General features: G+C 41.3%; 1 protein-coding gene across 2 annotated transcripts; it reads left to right on the top strand.

The window, feature by feature from the left end:
• Positions 1–1,545: 1,545 nt before the first annotated feature.
• On the top strand, positions 1,546–18,364 carry fam107b (family with sequence similarity 107 member B). 2 transcript variants are annotated; one of them, XM_022754760.1, is made up of 4 exons: positions 1,546–1,724; positions 14,044–14,215; positions 16,956–17,112; positions 17,304–18,364. In XM_022754760.1, exons 2-4 carry the CDS (start codon positions 14,088–14,090, stop codon positions 17,421–17,423), a joined length of 405 nt encoding a protein of 134 aa, XP_022610481.1. In that variant the 5' UTR covers positions 1,546–1,724; positions 14,044–14,087; the 3' UTR covers positions 17,424–18,364. The 2 variants fall into 2 exon arrangements, with proteins under 2 accessions (XP_022610481.1, XP_022610480.1); XM_022754759.1 differs by lacking the exon at positions 1,546–1,724 and adding an exon at positions 12,817–12,967.
• The last annotated feature ends 988 nt before the right edge of the window (positions 18,365–19,352 follow it).

Below are 19,352 nucleotides of genomic sequence, written 5' to 3'. Positions count from 1 at the left end.
CCTTTAAGCAATAGATATACAATATATGTGAAATAGTATGGTTATAGCGATAGTTGCCGCATAAATGTTTGTTTTCTCATCACAACCACATGCATGCGTGCACACACATAAACACACAGAAACACACACACACTCACTCTGTACACATCTGTTTCCTGCATGGTGGGAGCTCTGACTGTGGGGGTCTCAGGAGGGAGTGTCCTCCCTGTCAGAGGAGACCCTCTGTCATGACTCATCCTATTGTTCAGCTCAACACTCTTAGTCACCCCTCTCCTAAATTATGAGAAGGTCCTTAGGAATGTTTTACTTCTCTGACGCCCCCACCTCCCACATGTTTAGATTTCAAACCAGACCCTTGGGCTGTTTTGTACTCTTTTTGTCATTTCCAGTAAGGCTGCTCTGCAGTTGTGCAGCAACTCAGATCTTTATCCAACAGAGATCAAACCCAATGAGATGTAGTCAAGAAGGATATATGAAATAAGCAAAGCAGCATAAACCGACTGAACACTGTGAAACTAGGGGTTTCAGTGAGCTGATTTAACAGAAGGGTGGTGGATAAGCAGATCCACTGACCCTTCATCCATAAGCAGATTACTCTTTATCACAGAATGCTCAGGATATTCAGTCTGCGACAACAACAGGCAGCAGACTGATCTGTTATAGTCAAAGTGACGAATGATCAAATTATCTGTCTGAGGGAATGCTGCAAACTTCGCCTTCAAGTTTTTAAAGTAAAAAAAAAAACGACAATTTTTTCAGGACATCAGTCACCAGTCATTAAAAACTTCTTATGCTGTGGAGCCAAGAGTTAAACCCACATATATTTTTTTTTATTCTAGAGGAGTTTCCAAAGATATCACATATATCAGGCTGAGTTTTATAGAAATGTGTATAAAAAATTGCACAGCATATCACTCCTTTTTGCTCTGGTTTGGTTTCCACTAACTTGTGCGTTGGGTTTATTTTTGGTCGACAGCAGCTGCAGCTGGAAACAAGGTTCATGAGAGCAAGTTGCAGGCCATAAAACCAGACAAGCTGAAGGAAACTACAGCTCCTGCAGAGCTGAGGGCAACTGCATTAAGGGAAAGGGAAAAACTATATGTTATGGCTTTATATTATGGTTTTAAAAAGTACATTTTAAAGTAGAATTTAGTTATTACAGCTATAAGGCATAACACTGAAATTCTATTGCCTATAATTATTTTAAAAATTCTAAAAATATAATTGGCAAACTAATGTATTTTGAGGCTCAGTTGGCCTATATGTCTTATTATAGAAAATTATACCAAAATGATAACTTACCTTATCACAGGTTATAATAATTTTCAGTAAGAGTTTTATGACACATTTTTTAAATCTTGTGTTCACTTGAGCGCGCGTGTGTTTGTGCTCGTTCTCCATCCACGCCCCGCCCTGAGCTCTGGGAGTCCCTACTCATATACTTCAATGAGCAGATGAAGAAAGAGGCGGAGGGGGAGGAGCCCTCTACCGACGTCACTCCATCCCTCCCACCCAGCTTAAATTTACATTTTCTATGGGTCCTGACTGAGTGTGTATGTGTGTGTGTGTGCTTGAGCTATTGAACAGTTTCCAAAAGCAGAGTCGCGCAGACACACCTCAACCGAGAAGTGATCCGGAGACGCTCCAATGCGGACTGAGGCACTTTGTCATTTTAAAAATTGAACAAGTTGAGTTGGGGAAGTCGCGTCGGGGTCGACTTTGAGGTAGGTGTGTGTGTGTGTGTGTGTGTATTTGTAGTCTGGAGCTCGTGGAGGTTTTGCGTGGAGGTTGCTTCACGAGCGCACTAACAAAAGCGGCACGTTTTAACCTGTCTGTCTGCCCCCGTCTGCAGAAGCAGCGGGTTTTGGGTTCAGAAGCTGGAAAGTAGCGAGGAAAAGAAAAGACCGAGGTGGGAGAGAGAGAGAATGAGATTGCAAAACACAAACTCTTGCTTCATTGTCTCCTTTTGTTGTAGCGCATGACTGTAGCCGACGGGACAGTGACGAACAAACACGTTGAGGTTGTTGTACAGCATGTACAGACTACTGTTACATTTACTTTGGAGCGGACTCCTGTTTTCATGGGCAGTTTACACTTCGCACCTTATGAGAAAAGCAGTAGAAGAAAATCTCAGTTTGTTATTCCTAGTGTCTGTGGTGTTTAGAGAAGATTTTTGGGAGTTAACATGTTATGTTCACATATGATATTACACTTGGCAATATCTTGTCACAAATCTTCTTAACCAGAATCATTCTTGTTCTAAAGCTGTCACAAAATGACATTTGGCTTTACAATCTGTACAACGCAAGACTTGCTTGTTTTTCTGATTTGTCACCATAGCCATCAAATAATCATGTACCTTGAAATTAGGCCTGTTTGTGAGACGAACAACACAAGAATAGACCATATGTTATGGGTGAGCTGTGTTCATCATTTTTGGGTAAGGCTGTGTGTGTGTAATAGCTCAGGAATGACTAAAGCTCTCTGTGTCACAGCACATGGCTTCAGTCAGAGCTGACACACTGGCCTGTGCTGTCATCAGGGCACACACACACCAACTGTCATGTGAAGAGGTGTGTGGTATTTTGAGATCTTGCAGGTCTGCCAGTCTCAAAAACTTGGTGTTTCTTTTTCATAGTGGCTTATACTCTCTGTCAAACTTTAACAAGATGTTAAACAAACATGGTTGAACCCAGCTATATAGCCAGGAGGTTGGTTGAGTGTGTGTGTTTGCTGGGTGGAGGCGAAATAGCAGCCTGGCAAATACAACCGAGGAGCTTTAACATGTGAGGTAGTTTAACTCGGGGTTATCAGATGTGTTCTAACAAGAGGAGAAGTGACAAAAGCAGGTGGTATGAATGAGTATGTTATATTGTCTAGGTGCAGAGCTTTCAAGAGAGTGTGTGTGCAGGGAGGGGAAAGTTTCTCGCACATGTGTTAGTCATTTGGAGGGGAGTTTGCTAAACGATTTACATCTGTTTTCTGATCTTTGAACCCCCTCCTTCCCTCCTCTCTCTCCTGTTCCTCTTACTTGGTCTCTCTTGCTGTCTTCTGTTTCCCATAAGGGCTGATGCTGTCATTGTGTATGTGTGTGTGTGTGGTGGGTGTTACAACTGGAATGCTCTCTGCTCCATTATTATTGCACTCAAAGGAATTTAAATATGTGAATGAAATGTCTGAGTTTCCATTCTATAATGGTGTGTGTCCATTAGTGGTTTTGATGCATTTCTCAAACGTATCATTATAGAATCTGAGTCCATGTCAAGGACTCAACCTGACCTCAAGAGAATCCAGGTATGTGGGTCAGGAATGGGTGTGTGTCCAAGAGGGGTATAACTGGCAACCCACACGTGTGTTGACAGTATTATCTCCCACAGTCCTGCTGGTCTGTCTGCGGGCACAAAATCTTCATTACTCAGCAGAATGCACTGATCCTTAAGACCCGCACCGCACGAAACACAGACTCTGTATTACTAGTTCCTCACAGACATATTGTACACTTGTGGTGAAAGACTACCTTTCAGCAAATGTTTTTAAGTCTTTCCCTTGTTATGAGCCATGTAAATAAGAGTGAGATTTCAGTGGTTTTCTGTACTGAGAATTCAGCCCTCATGGTTTTAGCGAACACATCACCACTCTGTCCATTTCCAGCCTGTAATTGCCAATGTTGTTTTAACACGAGCAGCCATATAAGCCATATTAAAAGTGTGTAAAGAAAAGTTTTGAATTAAATCAGTAAGTGTATAATCAAAGAATACTTAAACAAGACTCAGGGTTTCCTGGAGTTTTAAAGTGGAGGTGGGCCATGTTGTCTGAAACAAAGACCACCTTTACTAAGGTCACAATTAATAGACTTTATAGGTTGGAAGATTTGCAACAAAGTCTGATATTTTACTCATTTTTACACATTAAAATACACATTAACCCTTAGTGTCAGATTGTAAAATATCACAATTTTTGCTATACTTACACACACATAGTAATGAAAAAGTACACTCTTATGAAATCAAATGGTAACCTTAAGGGGAAAAAAAAACATCTGTACTTATGTTTCTGTTGTATTCTGAAAAAAATGTTTTGGACAGTTCCTTTGTCTTTATGATCTGTTTTGCCACTTTTTCACAGACACTGTGTGCATTACTGCCCCTCTCCATGCAGGCTGGATGAAATATTATGATGCAATGCAAACATAAGTGATGCAATCACAGAATCCAACAACGGCACAGAGGGTTTGTTTACACTGTACTGTGGTTTTGTTGCCATGGTTTCAGATTATGATGTCACAATTTAGGTATTGGGTTTCCTGATAGAGAGCTGCTGCGGGGATGGATGTAGAGGTTTTGTGTGGTGAGAGAAGGAGAGCAGTTCATATGAAAGTCAGTCATGCAGAGGCTTGACTTTACTTTTGTTTCAGCAGCCTCGCAACTTGATGTTGATTTACTTATAAAAGAGAGATAAGATAAACATGCATACCAAAAAGTTAAACAGATGCACACACACACCTGAAGAGACTCAGCTTCTCAAAGAATCCCATTGATTTTCCTGCTGTTATGCTGGAGCTTCAATCACAATAAAGCACCATTACTGTGCTGACCACTTTGCGTAGTCTTGGAGAATGGATGACACACACACACATGCACACACACACAGATTCTAAATGCCTTCCTCCTTGCAGCTTGTTAGGTTGAAGTATAGAGAGATTGGAAGTCTGAGCTGCAGGAATTGGATTAAGCTCTTTTGTAAGTCAGTATCAAGATATATGATCCTGTCTTATTACAAACACAAACAGGAACATGCACCCTGGGAAGAACAGAGCCACTTGTTTCTGTCACAGTCTGCAGCCAACTGGGCTTTCAGAATGTATACCCGAGCTGCCTTTGGAAAGTTTCATCGGACAATGAAACCACATGATTGCCTACTGAACCCAACTAAAAATATGCATACACATAGCATATATTTTGTCTCATGTTGAGCATAAAGCATAGAATCTTATAGAACAAAGGCTCTTCATTTGGTCTGTTTTTTGACACCTGGTTACCTAATTATCTGTGTGTGTGTTTGTGTGTGTATGTTCAGCTTACACCCCTGTGTGTCTGTCTGGCTATAACTGTAGATTGTCTGGTTGCCCAAGGTAACAGTTGTTATTGGGGCTTTCTCTACTAGCATGTAAACAAAGGAGAACCTCCCAGATCCTCCCTGGTGTGCCCCTCAGCCAATGAGATTTGAGCTCCCAGCTGGGCTCAGCCAGTAGACAGTGAGGAGGGGTGGGACTCTGCTCCATAAGCGAGAAAACAGCAGTAAAGCACAAAGCTTTGCATCTGGAACTGGAACAGACAGCAGAGCCATAACAAAGACTCTTCCTTTACGACTGAACAGCACTTGACATTGCTGAGCCAGACGAAATGGCTGTGGCTTTTTTTTTACTATATGGTTTTTTACACCACCAAAGAGACAGATATTGGAACTGTGTTTTAAAAGGGCGATGTGTGTGAGGCATGTGCAATATATGGGCACATGTGTACGCCTCAGTGAGGAGGAGCCATATGGAACATGCATTTGCTCTTGTCTATAATTTGTCTTCTTAGGATATATCTGTGGAGCAAAACAGTCTATGGGTGCATGTGTTATTCATCTGTCTTAGTCCACCTGTTCTCATCAGGTCTATACATATACATTCAGGACCATGTGTCAGTGTCAGCTGTGAGAGAGTATAGACCAGCCTTTTGTTTTTGAATGACAGGTGTGACCCCAAACTGTAGCCCCTCACCATTTATTCGGGACATGTGTTCAGAATTTGGTTTGAGTGAGCAGTTTCATTTTAACCTTTTTTTTTTTTTTTAAAAATGAAAAAAGAAAAAAAAAGAGTGTACATTGCATGCACGCAAATGTTTCTGTCATTCAAAGATGTCAGTGTATGAATATAGGTCTTCAGCTGTGTGTGTGTGTGTGCCCCCGACATGTATATGCAGTTGGATGCTCAAAGCAATAATCACTTTGCAGGTTCATCACATTCCCAAAGCGTGACTCAAAGTGGTGTCTGTGCCTTTTCAATCCGTCCCATTCATTCTGTAATCTGCCTCACCCCGGGGCTCACAACGTGTAGCAGCAGGACTGCAAACAAGCAAATCAGTGCTGAGCACAAACTGTCAAACCAGGCGTGTTCCAGTTCAATAGGAGAGACCACAGCTAAACATGATCAATTTGTGCTTATCCCAGAAACATCTGAGTAAAAGGCATCAGTTACTCTTTATTTTAACGACAGCTGGTTCATCCGATCATGTGAAGTAACCGATCTGAATACTTGCTCATACTGCAATCAACTCTTAGAAGCTAGATGTGGAAGCGATTAGGCTCGGATTATAATCAGACAAGACCAAATGCAACCACAGTGGTTGTTCAAGAGATGCATCGAAAGCAACAGAGACAGAGATTTGAGGAACTACAGCCACAATAGGTGGCTGCTTTCATGCCAGTATCACAACACTGTGATTTGAGTCAGACCTCAAAATCTAATTAACATTGTACATATAGTTGTTGACCGCCCCCAACCCACCCCACCCCTTTTGTTTTTTTTGTTGTTTTTTTTTACATATAAAAGAAGAACTTAAAAGTGCAGAACGTAGAAATGAGAAGTGAAGAGTTGTGAAGGTTCCTCTGTTTAAGCCTGCTACCCAAAATTACAACGTCCGGTGAGAACTGTATGTACGTTAGAGGGAGAGAGGGACTGTAATTCAGATGTTTTTGTATGAACTATTACTCCTGACTGGCAGGCATAGTAATGAGTTTGGGTGTTTACTTTTCATCATGACAGTCCATAGAGCAGCCTTGTACTCCCTTAATGACATCAGGGTTTTACACATCCACAGACAAACATACACAGTGTAGCTGAAACAGCTCATGCCTTCCTCACAGGATGCACTATGTGTTTTTCGTTATCCTTGTGTGCGTGTTTGTGCATGTGTGCGCATCTGTGCTTTACAAACCCTAAAGCGTTGATTGTAAATTCCCATACCCTCACATCTCCCTAGTGACATAATCGTATTGTGGGAGCGGGGCGGGTGCTTTAAGAGGTCAGTACATGATGAGGCCCCAGAATTCCCCAGCTCCTCTTCTCCTTGGCTCCATACCCCCACTCCAAGGCAGGAAATACAAAACAGATCTCAACCCCCAAACTCCCCAGCTTACTTTCGTGGAGCCATATTCCCCTTACTCTTTGTCTTCCTTTGTGTCTCCGTAAGATCATGCCACGATTTCGTTTGTTGAGCTGAATGCTATGAATGTTAGCTGTATTTGTAGTCTAAATATGCACTCACCCTATCATCTTCTGTACAGTGGTATTTGAGCTGTTTGAGCTCAGTCTAAACCCAGCTATTGATAGCCAGATAGCAATAACAGGAGTGGAACTTTTTGCATTGTTGAAACATGTTCGTGCTCCTGACCAGTTCATGGTGTTCATGTTTTGTCTTCTCTTATTGGCTACTTCTCTCTTTGGCATGCACTGGCAGGTCAGTTTTTCCTGAGAGGAATGTGAGTGCCATTTGCAGTACACACATTATTTTACCTACACATGCACATACAGTACTAGACTGTATGTATGTGGGCTGTTTGTTTTTTTAACTGGATTCTGATATTGATGTTTAGAGGTGCAAGTGACAGGAAAATATGTGATTCTATTGTTTGAATCTGTGCTCTGGAAGTATGTGCACATGTACGTCACTGTGCTTCACACCGTGATTTATGTGTCGTCATGGGGGAGGCTTGTGAATGAGCATGTACGTATACGTGTTCTGTCCGGGAAATGAGCTCATTGTCACTACACACACACACACACACACACACACACACACACACACACACACACAGGCCAACAACTCTCTGCTTCTCTCACTTTTTCTGTCACTCTCACTCTTTCTCTCTGTCTCACATGCACACATACACACGTCCCAGCCCTCCCTCCCCCATCCCCCTCAGCTGTCAGTTAAAAGCCCATCTATCTGTGTTTTAATTAGGGCCTCCCCTATTTATGGCTGAATGGCCGCTTCATTAACAGAAATGCTAGGAGACGCATACCCGGATCTGTCCAGCTTATAACACACAGCAAGGGGGGGGGCGCGTGTGTGTGTGTGTGTGTGTGTGTGTGTGTGTGTGTGTGTGTGTGTGTGTGTGTGTGTGTGTGTGTGTGAGAGTGTGAGAGAGAGAGAGAGAGAGAGAGAGAATGGGGTGTGGGGGTTGCTTTAGGGGTATTAATGACGCAATTTCCCCTGAGGGGTGGACCTCCCATCTGTGAGCGGAATAGACAGGATTTGGCCAAAAAAAAAAAAAAGAAAGAAAGAAAGGGAGAGTGAACGAGAGGAACTATATGGGACAAGGAGGAGATATTGAAGCAAGAGAGCAGATGGTAAATTAAGTTTCAAGAAAATGTGAAGCATTTTCACATTTTTCGTGAAATTGTGTTGAGCCTGATCCCAAGCCATTTCTTCACATATATATGCATCTATGATCAGAATATGGGCAATCTGAACCTTTTGTTGTCTTCATTTTGCTGTGTCAGCTCTCCAGAACTGCAGATAATATCAAGAAAATATACAAAGAACAAAATCATCGTTTGCTCTCTCGGAATACATAAGTATAGTTTAGTATTCATTCTTAGGAATTGTTCTTGAAGCTTCTTATTAACCAATAAGAGCCATCAATGAGTATAAAAGCAAAACGTCAAGTCTGTTGTTTTAATGTTAGATGTGTCCATGATCAGTATACATCAAACTGGAGGCTAAAATGCTGATCAGTGCTTTCTTCTGTAAATCTGACCCCTGTGCACCTTTGTGCTGGATATTTTGGAAAACAAATCCTGGCTAGGGGTGGATATTGGAATGGGTGTGGTCAACCATGTGGTCACATGGCTGACAGTTGACTGCCTAACCCCACCCTGTGCAGAGCTCTGGAGGATGGTCTGCTCTGTTTCTGCCTGTATCCTAGAGGAGAACGGGGGGGGGTCAGATGGTGAAGCAGGCCACCAGATGCTCTCCTCACCGTCTTTTTCTCTGGCTCTGGAGGCTGCAGCAGGAAGAGAGACACTCGTGACTCACAAAGGGCTAAACCATGTCATTATTCAGCATTTAGTTCTTTTTTTTTTTTAACCCAGTCTCTCCATCTTGGCACATGGATAACATGAGGTGATCCACCTCTGTCTTTATCCTGTCTTGTCCATGCTAGGAACAATCCACTTTTTGTAATCATTTGTCTTTCTGAGAGTATTCATAGTATTGTTTGTCTGCTTCCTAGCACAGAAACAAAAGATAAGTACTGATAATGGCCAATTTATGTGCTCCTCCCCATCATTACTCTTTCTGCCCATCTGTGCTCCTCTCTGTTGGGTTACACCAGGAAGAGTGCTTTTCATGCATAGATTTTTTTTTTTTCATAAATTGAGATTTTGAACTCACAATAGCTGATTTCCTTTTGGCAGTGAAAACAAACTGTGAACCCAACAATTACTATTATCACCTTTTAAGTTGATATAGCTCATAATACAGTTGCCTATTTAGACATCAAGCAGACACAGAGCAACATTAGCATTCATATGAAGTTGTGTTTCTGGCCACCTGGCAAATCTAAGTCCACTATTCATTCCCTCTTTTTGGTCTCCATAACTCCTGAGGGAAATATCTGGCTCTTTAGCTTCTAAATGCTCCACTTGTGCTTAGCATCTTGTGGCAAAGTATGTCTGTCTGCTGATTGGTGCTGAGCAGCAGAAGTGGACAGTGGGTTTATCAGAGCTTTTTTTTTTTTTTTTTTTTTTTTTTTTTTTTTTTTTTTTGCTAAAAACAGATGCTGCTGCTGAAAACGCCTCTTTGAGAGCGGTGTGACTGAACCAGAATAGTAAAGCTGCAGGCTGGAAAACAAAACCAGTCAGCTGAAAGAAGCTCTAAAGCTCCATCAACCTGAGGTGAACTGTGGGTGATAATTCTCTGTGGCTTCATCACTATAAGCGACACCTTTTACATTACACATAGTCATTTGGTCTATTGTTTCTATGAAAAAAAATTGATTATATCTGCTTTAAGGAGCTTATTTCAGCTGTTGGAAGTGTTTGCCCATAGGAAGCCTTAAGTTAGCATCAGCTGTGTGCTGCTCCTGATTGCTGTGTCACTAAATTAAGTGTGGGTGATGGCAGGTCTCCATGGTGACTTAGAGAAAATGACAGTTGAGGGAGAAACTGAGAAATGAGTCTGTATTATGAATGCAAGTCTGTGTGTGCATTAGCTCACACAGCAGAGCTGGCCGCGATGATGCAATCACTTGGCACAGTGCAAGCGCTCTACCCTTCCAAGATAAGTCATTGTATCAGCTCTAATGCAGCCTGCCACCGTGGGGTACACTTTCACACAAACACAGTCCACTGTTGCAAACACATTCATCAAACATATTCATCAGATTACTTGCTCCTTTTAAAATAAATTGCCACATGCACATTTTCTTTTCACTTTTTTATGAGTGATATATCATTGAAAATGTATTTGTATAGTTTCAGCCTCTCTCTCTTCACTACTTTTTAGATCTTTCTGCTGATATTTTTCCTCATATGATTGATTGGATATTTCCGGTAGCTAGCTGGTTCAAAAATGTGACAAAAAAATGTGACATTTCACAGTGTATGAGATCACAGTCATACACAGGTCATGAGGATGACTGAAGAGTGAAGTAAACAGAGGAAAGCTGTCTTCAGCCAACTCCCTTTTCTCTTTTCCTAGACTCTTTTCTGACCCAGTTTTCCTCCGTTCTTTTCCATTGTTTTCACCAACTTTCTTCCCATTTCACCCCTTAATGCTTGGACATTTTGAATCCTCTAAATAATACCGCGCCCTGTTTCATGGAAACATAGGGAGAATCAGGTCCTTTTGGAGTCTCATTATCTGTGTGTGTGTGTGTGTGTGTGTGTGTGTGTGTGTGTGTGTGTGTGTGTGTGTGTCGTGCTGGTGTGTGTGGGTGTGTGTGTGTGTGAGGGTGTGTGTGTGTGTGTGTGTGTGTGTGTGAGGGTGTGTTTCCCAAAACCAATAAACAAACTGTTTAATGGGATTCCCGGAACAGCAGTAAGTGTAATGACATGCCGATATCCATGCTCGGAGCGATGCTTATGCGGTGCATGTTTTGGCATAGAAATGTGTCGAAAATAGATGTGCAGATATTAACACATGCCATTTACTGCCATTTAACTATATGTTGAATGCTGGTCTTTTTCTGAATGACAGCGCAACCGCAACATGTTAACTTGGTTATTTGTATTGTTCTTTAGTAGTTTTAGGCTTTAACTGATAGTAAAACATGCTACCTATATAGCTTTTAAGTGAAACCAGAGGGAACACACAATAAAACATGTAAAACTACCAGTGATAAGGCTGACTTTAAACAGGTCTGCAATTTGAGGTTGCAGATCCGTTTTGAACTCCCTATGTCACTTCCCCTCTCCCTCGGGGCACAGAGGAAGTCGGAGCAGATGTGTTAAACTAACGGACACTTTGACAACACTGCCAGTCTGTGAGTGGCTCTACCCCCTGCTTCCGGTATTAACAGAAGCCGCCTTTGATGTACAAAGCACGTGTGTGCAGCCCCTGACGCAGCCCCTGATTACAGCCACAAGCTGTTCTGCCCACCTTTGCCATCTCACATGCACAAACACTGTCACCATGTCCTGCCTGTGCCACCAAATGTCCTGTGACTGGCGTGTCCTAACAACATTACAGCCACTGATGTAGTCATTTATGAAAATAAATGTTAAATAAACAAACTTGGCCCTGAACCTGTCTGTCTTAGGTTGATTATTTTTTAAATGTATTTATTGTATACATAGATTTTAAGATTTGTGTTTAAAGGGTTACTAATCTGAGATTAGAAGGGATTACTCACTACTATGACTATGAAAAAGCAGTATTTTCATTTGTTACCATATTCCATTCTATTCATCAAGAGTATTTATTGAGCGGCATTTCTCTCTTTGTTCTGCAGCATGTAGCCACAAACCATGTTTATCTCAGGCTTCTTTGTTATGTAACTGACATGGTTTAGTGTCTGGGATGCAAGAATGTCGACCTCTAGTGGTTTCTTTAAGTCATTACAGCAGTCCTCTGCGTGTAATGTTTTGATTCTGAGGACACGCTCCCCCACCACCACCTTTTGTGTCTAGCACGTGCAGTGTAATGATTCTTTGGAACGAGTACAGACTGACCAGCCTGATCAAGCTTCAAAACAGCAGTCTATTATCAGTCTGTTATCAGTCACAGACAAGAGAGACTGATAACCAGGCAACACCTTAAAATCACAGGCATTTGAGTGTATGGTTGTTTATAAATCGTTCATTCCTCAGTCTGTGGTAGAAGACAAGACTTGAATCTAATACTGACATAAACATACTCCGCTAATTTTGTAAGTTTGTAATCTACTATTATACCAATTTACTGATATTTTAAAACAGACCTGCCAAGACCCTGCCAAGTATGTACACATAGGACTGTTATTCAACAAGATAAAAAAAAAAAAAAAACATATAGTTCCATAAAGGAACAACTGAGGATATTTAGTCATCTGTGAATAATCTGTTTCTTAAGCAGCGGAGAAAATTTGCTTATAAACTCTTCTGCGTCCAGAGATGTGCATTGAAAGTGAGTGGGAGAGAGTAGGTGAGGGAGGGAGCAGAGAAAGTGTATGTGTGCATGTGTGAGTGTTGGGGAGAGAGAGAAAGAGAGAGAGAGAGAGAGAGAGAGAGAGCATAGCTATAAAACAGACTTTGAACTCCAACCAGCTCAGTAGCAGACAGCTGTGCAGAACAAAGCACCTCTCCTTCGTGAGGCTCTGCAACACACTGATAAACAGGACAGCGATTTTTAACAGCTTTTCCTGGAAACTAAATTCCCAATCAAAATAGCAGAGATGACGACAATGTTCAGATACCCCGTCTTTCCTCATCTGCAGGGTGAGTTAAGCCAAGATTGAATTTTGTGTATTTATAATAATAAGTAAAAGTGGAGTACTGAGCTGTTTCAGTCTTAGTACATATATATGTATATGTACATGTCTATATGTTAATGTAGGAGTTAGATATGTTTCGTAAAACACAACTTTCTGGTCAAATATTATTCTGTTCTCATTATGGTTGGTTAGATCTCCAGATAAATCTGTTTCAGAACGTGTGCGCCATCAATTCAGATGCAAGTAGGATTTTCATTGAGCAAAGCAGTCTAGTAAAAGTAGCACTTAGCTGCCATAAAAGTTATTTTACTGTTGTGTTACTGCATTCAGTCTGCCCTTAATATGAGGTATTGATAAAAAGTTGCTGTAAATCCCAGTTATTTCTTGGTTTTATAATGGCTTGATACAGATGATGGTGGTTATCCACAAATGTATTGATTTATATTTATAAAAATGGCAAAATAATGTTTTTACAGCTGCTGTAATACAAACATTTCTGGCTAATACTTTCTTCACTTAAAATGTCCAAAGGATTTGTGCCCACATCTGGAGGTCATGAGTAGAAATTGCTTTATTCATGGGGTTGTGAACAACAATAGTCTGAGCCTTTGGGCTAGTTTTGTATCAGCAGCGTCTGACATTTACATAACTACAGTATGTGTTTGAAAAACAATTACATGTGGCTCTGTGCTGTCCTGATTCATGGATTCATTATTTTGCATATGGTTTTTATATCACCTGACAGGAGGATGAAATGTGCGTGTTCACTCAGTGAGGAACAATTATGTAATTCCAGTGCTGAGTCTCTCCATCACTATAGAGACCATTCCAAAACTCTGAGCTTATGCCAGAGAATCAGGGAGACGCTCATATCAGGGTTGGAAAGGAGTGCAATTTCAGAGAAATGATAGGTCCAAGAAAAATGTTTGGCTACACACTGAGATTTCTGTTTCCACATATACAAATAAATGTCTGTGTTTGCTGCATCCATAGTATGTTTCATATTAGTATTTATGAATGTTGTTCACTGTTGCTGTTAATGAAAATTAAGGTGTTTTTCTGTTGTTTCTGTCAACTCAGATCCGTGTGACCCTGGTCTGTCGCTGTCACCAGGGAGGAGTGTCATGGCGGAGCCAGACTATCTGGAGGGAGACTGTGATGAGCTCATCAAACCCAAGAAGCTGATCAACCCAGTCAAGAACTCCCGTAACCACCAGGACCTGCACCGGGAGCTGCTCATGAACCAGAAGAGGTCAGGAGACAGGAAAACATACTTCTTCAGTCTCTCTATCTCTTGATGGCTCATTTGTATGTCTTTTCTATCTGTTCCCTGATAAACACACCTGGTAATTCCCAGCATACTTTTAAGGAAGCAATTCTAATTTTACAATTAGCCACTCACAGTTTTATCAAGGTTTATGGAACATAAACAAAACCAGAGCAGTGTTAAACAAGCATGGCTGGTTTCCAAGCCTGTGATTGGGACAATAATGAAGCAGATAAGTCACTTTTTTCCACGTGCAGCAAATGATTGGACAGATAATGATACTGTCTGTTGCTGTCCAACATCATCATTTCCTTGTTTGTTTATGGCAAACAGTATCAAGTGTGCCCCTAAACAGGTTAGACAGGGGAAAACACTACAGTGTCCAGATCCAGGCTAATTTAGTCTAACTTCTACTCATGTGGGGATGAGTTAATACAGTAACCCTGCTACTTTCTTGTAATTGATTTGAAAATATCCATGCAGACTGTGCTGATGCTTCTGCAGTGTGTCACTTCAGTGCACTGGTTCCTCCAACCTCCAGCAGCGGTATTATGCAAAACTCAAGATATAAAACTTTCATTGAAGCTATTATATAAAACCTCAAGTGCATTAGTGTGTCAAAAATTGGTTATGTAAAGGTCATACAGTGTAGGATAAATGCACATGCATACTGAGGCCTGTGATCGCCCTTTTGACACTAGATGTTTGTATTTTATCTCACCATACAGCGCCAGCAGCTTTGTGCCCACACTATAAATAGATACGTAAACACACATGCTGATGACAGCTGTTACATCACAGCAGTGATGCTCTGTCTTAAATGTGTCAAAGCTTTTGTAGTGATGCAGGGAAGGCATTATTGGATGATCGGAAAGAGGCCAGAAGTCCATGGAAAATTAATAACAGTGTTAGAAAAACTTTTTTTTTCCATTCCACATGCTGCAGAATATTGTTCCTAGTTGTCCAGACAGAGAGTGTCTAGTTGAAGTCTGTAGAATTAATCTAGTGGGCTCTTTAAGGTATGAACCTGTTTTGATTGGGCTTTCTATCGTACACTGAAAATATGGAAAGCTTGCCTGGATTAGTCACAGTGATGAGAGTGGGGAGGGGTGGGGTGGGTGGGTGGATCTCTGCATGCATGGATGGATGGATGGCTGTATGAAGAAGGGAGAAAAAAAAAAAACGTGTTATGTAATCCAGATTATAAAACAGTCTCTATCTGAGGGCCTTTTGCTGCCGTTGCTACCTTAGCTGTAATGACCCTTCCCACACACACACGCACACACAAACACACGCAGAAGAATTTCAGAAATTCAGCCACTAAGACTGGGGAAGCATTTGAGCAGATGGAGGTATTGATGTGCGGGATTTGAACACACATTCCTCCCCGTCTGCTAGAGGGCGTGCACTCATAGGAGGGGTCGTGGATAGGAGGGTCAGTGGTTATGTAAACGTTGCCCACAGTGAAAGGGGAGTAGAGGAAGCACCTTTATAGCCCTTGTCTTATTGCTTTCAGTGACCTTGACCCTCCTCCCTCCCTGCACCAATTAGCCTGACCCCATCACATCTTTTAAAACTGTGCTCTGCTTCAGCTCGCTAAGTGCTTTCATGAGACCCTCACTGTCAGGAAAACCAGGGTATTTAAACGCAGCAGTGGCTTTAGGTAACATAGTGACTTGTTGTAAATTAACTCCCACTCCTTCTTGGAACATCGTGGACCCGGTTATGTAATCTTCAGGATTTAATAATGCATTTAATTAAGGCACTGTTGTTGCTAAACTGCAGTCAGGTAGGCACGCAGTGTTTTCTTTGAAGAACTGACGCAGCCTGTGCAGAGTCATGGCTAAAAGGAAAATCCGTAGAGGAGAGTCAAGTAATATGGATAAGATGGTTTATAAATTTAATTAATTAAGAGCATAGAGACTGAATTTTTGACCAAGGATAGCCAATGACCTTTTTCTGTCTTTTTTTTTTTTCTTGTGTGGCACTTTATTGTGCCTCCTAATCCTTTGCAGGCTTTGCTGTTTATTGGTTTTTGCATTTTCTTGCTGACTCCAACCCATCTCTGTTCCCCTCTGTCCTAAGTACTTCTGCTTCCCAAGTCTCATCCTCAGCCCCCACCCTTCTCTCTTGTAATTTGGAGAAGTTTGGAGTATTACATAACATTTCGTATTTTTTGCTCTTCCTCACACTTTACTAAGATGTCCCTGTCCTCTTTTTGATTTTTTTTGCAACACAAACCCATGCAGTTGCGTAACAATCCCACTGGCTCCCAATGACTTATCACCCCCAAGACAGCTTTATATAAGGAATGTGTTTGTAAATTGTTTTTGAATTTTTGGGTTGACGGTTGAGGATTGTTTTTCAGTTCTTAGAAAAAGAAAAGAAATGGAACACAGGCACATGGTTTCAGATCATTTTTCCAAAGTCAGTTCCAGTGCTGGCAATCATCATGTACACAGATTGTTAAATGTGGAACAATCTGTGTTTGGCTCAAAATCAAAACTTTCCTGAAACACGATTGAAATGTTTAATCCAGAACATCTAATACAGATCTGCATGTCAAATTTGAATGAGGTCACAGTCATCATCTGTTACGCATGAATTTGAATGCCAGTCTCCCTCTGAGTGGGACTCTTTGGTGTGATTAGCATGCATTGCCGCAGGTTGTTCAATAAGCTTTATTTTAGTAACATGCTGTGTTTCACTTATTGATTCTGCACAGGGGTCTGGCTCCTCAAAACAAACCTGAGCTCCAGAAAGTTCTGGAGAAAAGAAAGAGGGAGCAAGTTCTTAAGGCTCAGAAGGAGGAGCAGGAGGCCCACAAGAAGAGGAGTGACCTGGAGATAGAGCTCATGAAAAGACAACAGAAACTAGAGCAGGTAAATGATTGAAAGAATTAGTATAAATTGTCACTTTAGCACTTAGAATGATGTTCTGTGTTACTGTATCTGACCACAAGAGAAAACAAAGATTAAAGGTCCTCGCTTCTTTTAGTCCCTGATTGCATGCCGTACATGTTGCTATCAACAGATCAGCCTCTATAATTTTGCTAATGTCTGTATTTCTGCAGCTGGAGCTAGAGCAACAGAAAATTGAGGAGGAACAGGAGAACACCCCCGAGTTTGTGAAGATGAAAGGCAACCTGCGCAGGACCAAGCAGGAGACTGATGGGGAGGAACGAACCACCTAAGAACCAGCAGGGGTGTCTGGGTCTGGCTGATTGTGCGCGTGTGTGTGAGCACAGAGACGTCGGGAGTGTGTGTACAAAAGAGAGTGTTGTCTGTGGTGCACGCTGGTGACTTGACAGTGGTCCGAGATGAACTTCCTGGCTTTCCCAACCTAGCTGTTCCTTCCTGCAGTGAGGAGAGAGACTTTACAGACTAAAGACCCCCCCTCTGTCTGCCTGCCACGGACCGCCAGTACTCACCTCTGCTCTTCACACCCACCCAGCAGCACACAGCACCCCCATCCTGCAGGAGGGACCTAATACAGACATGTTACATGTTACACGCCTTTTCAACGAGGCCGAGCGAGCTTCAGATGAGCTCTGATGGAGAAACAAAACCAACCAAAACAACCAAACATATACAGGAGTTTTCATCCCTTCTGTTTCACTCTCTCCACAGCAAGCTGTTGTTTCTCTTTACTGTTATCGATGTTGTTATCGTTGTTGTTATTGTTCTTTTTTCTTTCTTTTTTTTTTCTTCCTCATCTTCAGAATCAAATAAGGAAAAGTGGACACTGGATGGACTCTTGAAGCTGTGTAATGTAAAAGCCAAACAAATGTGCTTTTGTTATTTATGTTTGTAGCTTTTAGCCCAGGTATAGGGGAGGACACTTTTAGTCGTTCTGTATTTTAGTTGTTTTACAGTATAGTTTATGAAGCCAGAACAGGACAAAGGGAGTGTATGGTTGTGTGAAACACTCAAGTTTGCTTTGTTATTTTTTATTTTATTTTATTTTATTTTATTTTAAACATGCCATTTCCTCAGCTAATGCAATTTTGAGCAATAGTAGAACTCCCAGGCATGAGAGTGACATTTTCTTTATATATTCTGTTGTTTTGTATGAATAAAAGTGTTACTTAATAAATAATTTAAGTTTTTGTTTTAGGTTGGTCAATGAGAATAAGCAATGAGCCCTGTCTGATCAGTCCTTGTGTGCTTCGGTAAAGATTATAATTGAAAGTCTACACTTGGAGACCACCTGTCATCTTGGGATGTCTGCACGGCTCCTGAAACAACTCTGATAAGCATCCTGGATCATCCTGGAATGTCATGGAACTTCAGAATTTTGTTTTTATTTACAGTGGAGCCCTTAGATGAGCAGATGGGTCATTTAAATCAGTAAATCTGAACTAAAGTGGGTGTTAACTGCAAAACTATTTAACTAGCATGTGTAGCCAGCACCACATACAAATTCCAAAATGGTTACACAATGTGAGAAACTGGGATTGCTTTGGATGTTAAAGTGCACGTTAATCACACAAAATAATGTTCTGGGTCTAAAATTTTGATTTATGGGTCTCTAAGAGGCGATAGCTATTATTATCATGGGAAGAAGCAGTTTAAAACAACATAACCCTGTGTTCCTCGCCAGAATCTTCTTTTAAATAAACATAATTTTAACACGTTCCATTTCTTTTTCTTTATTTGGTGTGCTGCTAGACTCAGTGGACCTCTTATCCAGCCAATAGCAGGCTTTATTTTCCAAATGGAACGTGATGCAAAAATAACAGCAAAGCAGTGGGCCGATCAAACAGTCATCACTTTGATAAGCCCAGTTGATTCAGTCTGGAGCTGATGTTGATTTTGTTCACAGACCGCAACAGTCAGATGTCTAGACATAGGGCAGTATTTGGAACAGAAACGGGATCTCAGCTGGTTTACAGAAATGGAAAGTGGCATAATACATTTGGCATAACCTAGAATACAGCAAGGTAATCAGGCAATATATATATATATATATATATATATAGCCCGTGTGTGTACTTGGCATTGTTGGCAGTGATTTGAGCTTTAATGTGGGTGGAGGAGCTTAAAGAGCAACAAAATTTCAGAATCAGTGACTGTATTACTATGAAGAGTAGTACATCAAAAGTTTGCACAATATCTTCGAT

Source organism: Seriola dumerili, unplaced genomic scaffold, assembly GCF_002260705.1.
Source record: "Seriola dumerili isolate Sdu_G_001 unplaced genomic scaffold, Sdu_1.0 BDQW01000219.1, whole genome shotgun sequence".
Lineage (NCBI taxonomy): Eukaryota > Metazoa > Chordata > Actinopteri > Carangiformes > Carangidae > Seriola > Seriola dumerili.
This window is presented reverse-complemented; position numbering and strand designations above follow the sequence as displayed.

Coding starts and splice junctions, on each gene's coding strand:
- fam107b (XM_022754759.1), top strand. CDS start 12,925: ATGACGACAATGTTCAGATACCCCGTCTTTCCTCATCTGCAGG. Junction 12,968..14,043: donor CGTCTTTCCTCATCTGCAGG/GTGAGTTAAGCC, acceptor CTGTCAACTCAG/ATCCGTGTGACCCTGGTCTG. Junction 14,216..16,955: donor CTGCTCATGAACCAGAAGAG/GTCAGGAGACAG, acceptor GATTCTGCACAG/GGGTCTGGCTCCTCAAAACA.